Genomic DNA, 10,490 nt, shown 5'->3' on the forward strand with positions numbered 1-10,490 from the left:
CGGGGGAGCGCGGAGGGGCGCGGGCAGCCGAGGAGGCTGAAGGGGGAAGCGCGTCCCGGACCGCCCCGGTCCCCACAAACCCGGATTTCCTCTTGGCGCTGTGGTGTCACTTCCTTCCAAGGGGAAGTCCTGCACGGGAATGGCTGTCAGGAATTAAATCGGGCTGTCAGGAGTTAAATCGGGCTGTCAGGAGTTAAATCGGGCTGCCCAGGGAGGTCTGGAGTGCCCATCCCTGCAGGTGTCCAAGGAAGCGCTGGACGTGGCACTCAGGGCTCGGGGCTGGGGACAGGGTGGGCATCGGGCACAGCTCGGGCTCGATGATCCTGGAGGGCTTTTCCACCCTCAGTGGTTCTGGGATTCTGTGCTTTCAAAGGAACAGAGTGTCCTGAGCATCTCCGACATTAGCAAAAATTCCTGTAAGTAAAAACTAGCGTTAGTAAAAATTGCCAGCTGAAACAGGAATCAGGCGCCCGCTGCTTGGTCTAAAAATTGTGTCCCGGCTTCCCGTGAACCAAATTCCCTGGATAATTCCAGACAAACCAGCAGAAAGGGGGGATAAAGAGAGCACAGTAAGCACAACGTGATTCTGGTCTTTGTAAAAAATGCCGATCGGGAAAATGCACTGAAATATCCTAAGCACTGGAGAAATGGTCATTAATGATCAAGCCTCAGCTGTGTGGAACGTGTTCCATTGAACACTTTGTGTCTAATTTATGAAGAAAGGTGCGTGTTAGTGAGGCCATGGGAAGAAGAGCATTGGCCAGCCAGAAGAAACGCAAGGCACAGAGCCTTGGGATGTAATTCCAGCTTTGTAAATACCATTCAAGTAGGTTCAAATTTTCGTGTTCCCGTTAAAGTAAACATGCCAGTGTTTACTTTTTGTTTTTATTTTGAAAGCTGTGTTTGCTCTGGGAGCACTTAGGTCATTGCCAAAATTTGAATACTGATATCCAGGGGAAGAATTTAGAGGAAGATGAATTTTCCTATGTGTGTCATCTATCAGGAAAGTACCACACTGATAATCAGGGTCAATGTGCTCTAAGAAAGTGGATTTCTGTTTGTATTATTGGTGTATTTGCTTACGTTTTGTAACTCTGAATTTAGCCCCAAAGTCAGCTTCTAAGGAACTGAGAACGATCATCTTTCATTTTAATGGCAGAATAGATGTTTTCAATCCTGCCTTGTTTCCTAGAGTATCAGAGAAGGCATATGAATATTAGCTATGTTATTATACATGTGTAAATGTGTGCATATAGACACACATACATTGAATTTTTAAAAAACCTTTTTGGAAAGGGTGAGACCCCAAATGCATCAAATTAAATCAATGTCTTTGCGTACTCATTTTGATGAGCAGAGGGGGAAAGCAAGCATGGAAATTAACAGAATAAATAACTTTTTAATAGATAGGCGATGATTCCATTGCAGAACATGCTGTCGTTGTAGGGCTTGTTACTGCTTTTACAAAATATTCTTTAAAATGTGTTCCCCTTGATGAGTTTCATTGGAGCCTCTTCCTCGAGCAGTGTTATCTAAAGGCAGCATATTATTTTCTGCCCTTATCAGGGTGGATGCTCCTGCCCAGAGAATGCACACTAAGTGCTTACTCATTGTGTAAGGAGCAGTACAACTGGTAGCAACTGAGTTCTTGGAGTGGTTAAAGTCACTGTTGGAGTAAAAAAGTCCTCTAGATCTAATGTAGATAAATTCCATTCCTGTATTTCAGGGTTCTGCTGTGTTTCCTTGGTAAACGATGAAGGTTCTGCTGCTGAAGGATCCCAAAGACAAAGATTCAGGACCAGATCCATATATTAAAGTGAGTAAACTTTAAGAAAACTAAAAAAATGTGTCACTTCTTTATTAAGTGTGAATGCAACTGTTTCAAGTGGGAAAAGGTCCTTAATATTAGGAGTGCATGTCTGAAATTATGCTAAAAGTACCCCAGAAAATGTGCCCTTCCTGCAAAAAATATTAATTTTGGGACATTTGTACTGAATTTCTTGTAAAGCTCTCAGTAAAGTGCTGATATTACAGCAGTTTCATTTGAATTAATTAATATTGATGATGTTCATATGGACATGATTAAGTTTACAGAAATTCTTTGTATTTTTACTGGGACTGTGATGTGAAATAGAGGTTACATGATGCTGGGGTCCCTTCTGCTACTGCCTGTGGTCATGTGAGTAAATCTTACTCATAAAGAGTAAGAATTCCTGCTATAGGAGGATTATTTCTTTAGAGGAAGCCTATTGACAGAATTACAGAGATGTAGTGTACAGGGATATTTGCAGGACTGGGTGGGTACCTGGGGACTCCAGAGTTATGTGCTGGTGTCTCCTGTACCTCAGGAGGCCACAGTCCCACAGCGATTTGTTTAATAATATGTTGTGATATTAACTAACTAACTAAAAAATACTGTTTGGAACTTATTTCAAGAGCTGCAAACCTTTTCTTGATAGGAATTAGGATCACACAGCTTGGAAGCAACGCTGATCCCAGTTCTGTCATTTGAATTCATCTCTCTTGACAGCTTATTTGAGAAGGTAAGGTTGAAAGTCTTTCCCTTGTCTTATTTCCAACAGGACTTGGTTGCCAGGACCCCATTTAATCATTCTCTTTGTGGTACTTTGTGTTGTCACAAACCAGCTTTGTACAATAAAACTCCATGTACAACATCAGGGACTTTGCCCCTGCTTGTTAAAGAATTAATTTTGTCAGACAGAATTCACATCTGAGTTGTGTGACCATAAATTGTCACAAGTACTGGGGCATTTCAGACAGTTACTGAAGCTCTTCTGTTCATCACCAGGTTATAAATAATTGATCAACTTATTTTTTTAATTAATTTACTAATTTTTTTTTTTTTACTTCTTAAATTTGCTGTTTCTAAGTAGCTTTCTCATCCAGAGTGCTATGGAGGCCTAGTTTTTACCAGTCCAAGAGCATTAGAAGCCATCAAGATGTGTTTAAAAGAGAAGAGTAAAAAAGAAGGCAAGTACATATTGACGTTCCTTGGTCTTTTTCTTTCAGCATCTTGTGCAGTTTGGATTTTACTGAATTTTATTTCACCCACCGGTAGATATTTGGAGCATGGCTTTTATAAAGGAAACTGTATCTCACAGTTCTTTTGGTCTCATAAAGGGCTCATGCTACACTGAGCTTTTAAGGGTTGTGTTTTCCGTACTTCAAAATGAAAGGAAGGAGCTTTTGGTGCAAATTGCTAATTAATGAAAGCTTTTTTAGCTCTGGTTCTTTCATGCATAAGGAATATTTTGCTGCAGTGCCTGGTTTGCTTGCTAACTGCTTCCCTCCCTTAAAGAGAAGATCATCTCATAAAATCTGGCCCTTACTTTTGTGCCTGTATAATTCGTATGAAATGCTGCAGAAAAAGGGATTTCTCTGGCTTGAATAAGAAATTTCTCAAGTGAACTAATTATTAGCTAGAAAATGCTGAGGAAGTGCTGATGCATGAAGTGCTGATGCATAAAAGCCAACAGTGAGGAAGAATCCTGCTAAATAGAAATACCCATCACAGTGAAATGTCAAGTCCTTGTAAACTCTTCCAAATTCTTATGCTGGGTGATTCTGGCATGGAATTTCTACTTTATCTGCTCACTTTTGGGCTGTGGACAAATCAATGTCCTGTGAGTAAGGTTACACCCTTGAGTAAGCAGTAAATGCAGAGACCCTCAGCTTTTTCTAGCATTTGCAGCAGCAGAGGACAATATATTAAGATTCTAGGTCAAAAGTAATCTCTTATTTAGTTTTCATCCCCCATCTCGATTAGGACCTTGGGGAAATACATATTTTAATAATAAAATGAGTCTGTAGCTCCTATTTGGGTTCCTTTCAAAGGCAATAAATCCTTGGTTTTTCCTTCTGATTTTAATTTTTACTGTTGTAGTTTGTATTTCTTTTTTCTCCTCCAGGAGTACCAGAAAGAAACTCAGTGTCCTTTGCTGCTCTGGTTTAAAACAAGATAATAAAAAAATTTGGTATAACTATTTTTGATCCATTAGGATTGGTACATCCAGATTACTGCATATGTAGTGGAGTTTTAGTTATTATTCTGCTGTGTTTGTAGATTAAACAGAAGTCCAAATAGTCATTTAGCATTCACATTCTGTTGCCTTGTGCTTAAATTTTATTTAATTTAGTACAATTTAATGTTTTTCAGCCTGGTCAAAATCTCTTAAACAAATGTGGAATATCAAACCAACATATGTGGTAGGAAAAGCTACAGCTTCTTTAGGTAAGCTGGGGTTTAAAAAAAAGAAATCTTGGCTAAATCTGGCTCGTAAGTACAATTTTTGGAGGAGCAGCTGCTGTTCATGGGTGCTCAGAAAAAAATTTAAGTTTTAGAACTGGATAATTTGGAAGAGAGGTAATTATATAAACAATAGAATTATCCATGCTCCAGCTAAGGATATCCATGGATATAATCCAGCCTCTGGATTTCTGCTCCTTTTGTTGTAATGTGATGGTCACTGCTTGAAAAATTGGGTCAAAACAGAAAAAAACCCCTTTGTTCTTAATTTGCATGTGGTTTTGTCATTGCCTTTGGAAATGAAATTGGGTGAAAGGGATTCTAACCTGGTTGAGATTCTGCACAAATTATTTGTGTGCTTGGATCAAGCTGTGCCTCCCTTTTCATCCCAGGTTTCTATGACAGGAAATCCGAATTGTTGTCATTGCTTCCTGTATTTTTTCTTTGCTGCTTTTGGTTCTAGTGGAAGAGATTGGCCTTTTTCCACAAGGAGAAAAGTCTGGAAATGCTGAGAAATTAGCTGAATATATTTGTTCAAGTAAGTGGCTAAAATGTTGTAGTTAAGGTAATGTCCCTTCCATCATTTCAGAATTCCCCAGAGGTAAAATCAGGTGCACAGTGAGGCAAAAATACTTCAAAATCCATATACAAGATATTAATTTACATGGAATCTTAGACCTTCTAGTTGATCAACAAATACTATATGAGCCAGCTGGCAAAAGTTTCTTTTTACTGGAAGATCAGAGCTGTAGTGATTGGAAATTGCTGCTAAATCAGATGGTTTAAATGCTGGTGGCTTTCCCCAAAATTACCCTGTGGTTTCAGGGGGATCTGGTTTTCAGCACCAAAGCAGAGTGGGTTTGAAGAAGTTCAAGTGATGCATTAAAGTTTGTTTAACCATTTTGTTATGGTTAAATCTATAATGCTTCTCAACCTATTATCAGATTATTGGGGAATTTTTAAAGTCCATGAGTTGACTTCCTCTGCTTTTACTATAATTTGTTAAAATTTCCAGTAGCAATAAGGAAGATTTTTAGACTTAGGAGCTGTTTATTTTTTGAGTGGATGGCTCAGTAGAAGCTGTGAAAAGAGAGGCTGAGGTTTTGTACAGATGTGAGAGAGCTGCTGAGCAAAGTCTGCACAGGAGCAGAGATTTATAGGGAAAAGAAAAGTGGGATTGGAGCTGGCAAGGATTGTTTTTGCTGGGCACAGTACTCTCTAATTCACTGACAAATACAATACTTCAACTCTAGGGAATATTTAAGGATAAAAATTATAGTTGCCAACACAAGATTAAATAATAAATTCTGAAAATTAAAAATACTTGCAACACAAATATATCAAAAGTAAAGAATTACCCATCTCCCCTGTTCAGCAGTATTAAAGCAAAGAATGGTTTCAGCTGATTTTTTAGTGCTGGACAATCTACTTCTTGTCATGAATTAATATTTGCCAGGGATTTTTTTTTTTTTGAGCAGAAAGACAAGAGAGATACCTGTTTATTGTGTTGTGTGAAGGTGAAAAAAAATGAACCAAGCAGTGAATTTCAGTCACTGGAACCTGTTTGTTGTTGAGACATAGAAACATCCTCAAAGATTTATTGGGCTGTGCATATTTATATTCTCTCAGCTGATCAAGTGCTTTATAACAACCTTGGAAGTACAGATTAAATTACCTCATGTTCCCTGTTACGTATAAATTCATTTTTGTTTGTGCATAAAATAAGTAAATGAGAGGAACAGCTCTGAATTTCTTACATCATGAGAGGTTATGGTCAGAATAAAAATAAAAGCTGAAATAATGAGGTATTTTGTGTTGTCACCTTTTGTGCTTTGGTACCCACTTCAATTTAAGGGGTTGGGAAATAAAGGAATTTATACTCCAGAACTGGCTGGCTTTACTCTCCCTCAAGGCAAATACTTGGTTACAGAAGCAGGAGATCCCAATCTTTGTTGTGTTGTTCAGGCATACCAAGGAATTTTTCTGTGCCAAAAGAATTAGTGTTTGTTTACAGGTATCACACTGATATTTCAGGTGACTGACATGAATTTCAGGAGAAGTGATGCTGAAGTATTTTGATTTTACCTTATTTTAAAATATTTTTTACATTCTGAGCCAAGTTCATTCTTCCTCTAATTTTTAATTTTAATTGAAGCATAGCTGTGGTTTCTAATAAAACCTCAGTGTGCAGTCAGGACACTCAGGTGTGTCTGGGTTGACTCCTAAAAGGGTCTTTCCATTTGATTTTCACTCTGCTGCCCTTTGTTTTTTATCCCCAAGGAATCTCTGCTTACATAAAACAAGGATCTCCTTCCAGCACTTGAAAGCATTTTTCTCTAGTAATTGTCTCTTAAAAATGTATTAACAAATCTGAATTAGGAATAAAATAATGTCATTTTGAAAGCTGAATGCAAAGCTGTATCAGTCTGCGTAGAATTGCATCTCGAAGTTTTCTCTGTGTTTCTTATTTATAGAAAATGCCAAAACTGTGCAAAGCAAGTCCTCTGTTAAATTCCTCATTTGACAAAAGCAAGTGAGGATATCCACTCCCACCCCAGCAGTGCAACCAGAATCCTTTTTCCTTGGGGAATTAAGAAAATGGAATTGCAGATAAGACTGAAACTTCTCAGCACAGTATTGTCCTTTTCTTTGTCTGCCTGAATAGTCTTTTATATAGAAAGAGCTCTGTCATTTATTGAGCGGGACAGATTTGAAATATAAAATTGAGGCAGGTTGTGTTGAGGAGGAGATAAACTGCATTTCTCTTCCCCTTGCCCTTCTACAAAGGAAGTTATCTTCTTTTTAGCCAATATTCATATTCTAGTTATGGAATATTTTTAATGTTCCTCCTAAGTAGCCTCTGTCCTCTGAATTGGGGCTACAGCTGCACTGCAGGTGTTTTCAGTCACCTTAGAGCTGTGTCTGGTGATAAATCAGCATTTGACACCTTTAAAATGTATTAAGTCACATTTACTCTTTATTAGAGGCCTGAGTTAATTAAAGTTCTTGTTTGTGTGTTTACAGGAGAGAAACCCAATTCCTCAGCTCTCCTATTTCCTTGTGGAGCCCTGAAAAGAGAAGTACTTCCTACAGTGCTTAGAGAAAAAGGTTGAGCTTCCCCTGGAGACTCATTTTAATTAGTCAGTGATGAGAAAAGTTGTATCTAAAGCTTGTGGACCAAATTGGGAGAAGTAAAAGTGGAACTTGCTGTGAAGTGAGAGGATGGGAGTAAACACTGGGAGCTTGGATGGCTGCCCACAGCTCTGGGCGTGCAAATCCTTCACAGAGCTTTTATGTGTCTTTTTAGCCTAAAATAGTTACCCTTCAGTGCAATTAGGATGTTGTGAGTGCTGAATTGAAATAATAGAAATTAATGAATGAATTAATTATGACTGCATATCCTGATTGCAGGCATACCCCTGGAAAGCCTCACTGTTTATCAAACAACCCAACACCCTGATCTGCAGGAGTCTTTGAGCAGTTACTTCTCCCAGCAGGTACTGGACACTGATGTGGTTTGGGATTTTCCAAGGGAGATGACAGTGCCTCCCAGAATACTCCTTTTTTGGAAGTAGTGTAATTGAAATAGCACTGGGTATCTTAGCTGTGTATCTCAAACCAGAATCCAGCAGTAATCTGCCCTACATGGTTTGTGTAAAAGTAATCATTGTTTTTAATTTTTCAAGATTGGCTTTCTGAATTTTCCATTTGTAGGAGCCTCCATCATAGGATGATACAATTATAGAAACATGGAATGGCCTGGGTTGGAAGGGACCTTAAAGTCCATCCAGTCCCACCCCCTGCCATGGGCAGGGACACCTTCCACTGTCCCAGGCTGCTCCCAGCCCCAATGTCCAGCCTGGCCTTGGGCACTGCCAGGGATCCAGGGGCAGCCCCAGCTGCTCTGGGCACCCTGTGCCAGGGCCTGCCCACCCTCCCAGGGAACAATTCCTTCCCAATCTCCCATCTATCCCTGCCCTCTGGCACTAGGACATCCTGTCCCCAGGTGCCAGGGCACTGACACTGCTGGAGGAGGGAGGGAGCTGTGCCAGTCTCTGCTTGCTTTCACCCAGGGGATCCCTGCAAGCATCGTGTTCTTCAGCCCGTCCGGTGTCAAATTCTGTCTCCAGCACATCCAGAAGCTTTCAGGGGATTTGATCAACCAAGTCAAGGTATCCTCTCTTGGAAATGGTGGAATACAAGAGGCAGTAAATTTTGGGTAGGCAAATGGGATAGAAGGGCTGTTACAACCACTGCAAACCTTGATTTTCTCTTTGGTTTGTGTTTATTTCTCTGAAGAAAACCCCAGTTTATAGCAAATACAGATGTTATTATATAGAATTATAGAATCCCAGTATGGTTTGGGTTGGAAAGGACCTTAAAACCCATCTTGGTTCCACCCCCTTGCCATGGCCAGGGACACCTTCCACTAGACCAGCTTGCTCCAACCTCATCCAACCTGGCCTGGGTTGGATTTTAAAAAAGAAATTGTTTTCACCTGGAATGTTTTTCCCAACCAATTGCCCCCATCTCCATTGGGATAGACTTCATTTCCTCTTAGTGATGTGAAAGTGTGAGTAGTCGCTGCTTGCACCAGGCTGCAGCTGATTAAAATTCCTCTCACTTTCCCTGTTCCATGGGACTCAGAGCTTTCCGTGTTTGTAATGGCAAGATAAATAAATATTCATCTTCCCTAAGTCATTTCTAAGTAAATGCCATTGATGGGTAGCTTTTAATACTGCAACTGCTCAGCCTGAGCTGGTCAGGAAGCTGAGCTGTGAGGACACAGACCTGCCTGACCATTCACAGTGTAAATGTTGTCCCTGCAGTTTGCTGCCATCGGTCCCACCACGGCCCAGGCCCTGGAAGCCGCCGGGATCCCCGTGAGCTGCACTGCAGGGAGCCCCACGCCCCAGGACCTGGCTGCTGGCATCCACAGAGCCCTGCACCCACACAACTGTTCTGTGCCCCAGTGAGAGCCCAGCCTGCCCAGCAAGGTGAATATGGTGCTCTCAGAGGGGTTTTCCAATTTGCAGAGCTGTTGTCCTGCAAGAAAGTGTGCAGCACTGTCCTGGTCAGGGATGGGTGTGAGAAGGTTGCACCTAAATATCTAAGAATTCCAGGATCTGTCCAGCATCCTCAAAGCATCCAGCTATTCCCTCTCCTCGTGTGTGCACTGTGAGCATTTTATCCTTGAAAAGCAGCTATGAACACTGAGACACTGAAATCAGTCCCACACCTCACCTCAGGTATCCCCCAGCACACAGGCTGGCTTTGAATTGCTCTGTATGATCAGTTTAAATTGCACATCTTCTTTTGTAGGAAAACCCCCCCTATGCCAGTGAAGTATTTTCTTTTGTAAACTTGGTTGTTGTTCTGCTTTTCAAGTAAGAATGGTAATTGTAGATTCTTAGTGGAGTAGGAGAATTCTTGTAGTGGAGTTGCACTGTATGGGGCTAATTCAGGTCAGCTGTTGGCCCTTGTTACCCTGACAGTACAGTCTTAAAAATGAGGTTTTGGTTTCTGTTCCTGTAAAGAAGGAGGATTTATTAACAGGGAAATAAACTGGCTTAGCAGAGTTAATAATGGTGTTAGAGTTGTCTGTTTTGGATGTGGTTTATGCTTTAATTGTTTATCTCTGAAAGGAGAAAAATAATCCTATTTAGCACTAACACTCCCTCCAGCTAATGCCAGCAGCTTCACAGGAGATTTGAATCATAATATACTCATTTATAATCCTCCTGAAAGTCATTTGTGTTGCTACCACAGTGCTGAGGTTCCTGAATTAACAGAGAAACTCTCAGTTGCTGCACAGTTCAGTTAAAGTCTGAGGATGGGACCTGAATTTCCAACCAGGTGAGAGGCTCCACACCTGGAACAAGAGGGAACCTGAGGCCAGTTCTGTTCCTACAAACTTAATTCCAGAGTGCTTTCATCAGTCACATGGGGCACAGCAGGACAAGTGTTTGGCTTATGAAACACTTCCATTTCTCAGGATGAAATGGAATCTCAGAAGGATACAAACTGCTGGAAGATCACAGAATCCCAGGCTGGTTTGGGTGGGAAGGGACTTCAACACTCATCTAGTTCCATATGCATGTATGCAAAACCCATTTCTACCTTTACATGAAGTGGTTTATACTGTTACCATGCAATAATGAGCCACATTTATTTGTAGAAGAACATCAGGACTGCAGATGTTATACTCTGGAAAATGTTACCT

The 10,490-nt window shown here is 40.6% G+C and overlaps 1 protein-coding gene across 5 annotated transcripts; it reads left to right on the plus strand.

Annotated features, from left to right (window-relative positions):
* The first annotated feature begins 288 nt into the window (after window positions 1-288).
* UROS (uroporphyrinogen III synthase) lies at window positions 289-9,850 on the plus strand. Of its 5 annotated transcripts, XM_017733883.1 has the most exons (11): window positions 289-416; window positions 720-826; window positions 1,727-1,816; window positions 2,460-2,543; window positions 2,895-2,991; window positions 4,178-4,252; window positions 4,731-4,805; window positions 7,292-7,375; window positions 7,679-7,764; window positions 8,341-8,439; window positions 9,097-9,850. In XM_017733883.1, the coding sequence occupies exons 3-11, from the start codon at window positions 1,754-1,756 to the stop codon at window positions 9,241-9,243; spliced, it is 810 nt and encodes a 269-aa protein (XP_017589372.1). In that variant the 5' UTR covers window positions 289-416; window positions 720-826; window positions 1,727-1,753; the 3' UTR covers window positions 9,244-9,850. The 5 variants fall into 5 exon arrangements, with proteins under 5 accessions (XP_017589372.1, XP_017589368.1, XP_017589371.1 ...); XM_017733879.1 differs by having other exon boundaries at window positions 289-826; XM_017733882.1 differs by lacking the exon at window positions 720-826 and having other exon boundaries at window positions 289-569.
* Window positions 9,851-10,490: the final 640 nt, after the last annotated feature.

This window comes from Corvus brachyrhynchos, unplaced genomic scaffold (genome assembly GCF_000691975.1).
Source record: "Corvus brachyrhynchos isolate BGI_N302 unplaced genomic scaffold, ASM69197v1 scaffold514, whole genome shotgun sequence".
NCBI lineage: Eukaryota > Metazoa > Chordata > Aves > Passeriformes > Corvidae > Corvus > Corvus brachyrhynchos.

Coding starts and splice junctions, on each gene's coding strand:
- UROS (XM_017733879.1), top strand. CDS start 1,754: ATGAAGGTTCTGCTGCTGAAGGATCCCAAAGACAAAGATTCAGGACCA. Junction 1,817..2,459: donor GACCAGATCCATATATTAAA/GTGAGTAAACTT, acceptor TTTTCTTGATAG/GAATTAGGATCACACAGCTT. Junction 4,806..7,291: donor AGCTGAATATATTTGTTCAA/GTAAGTGGCTAA, acceptor GTGTGTTTACAG/GAGAGAAACCCAATTCCTCA.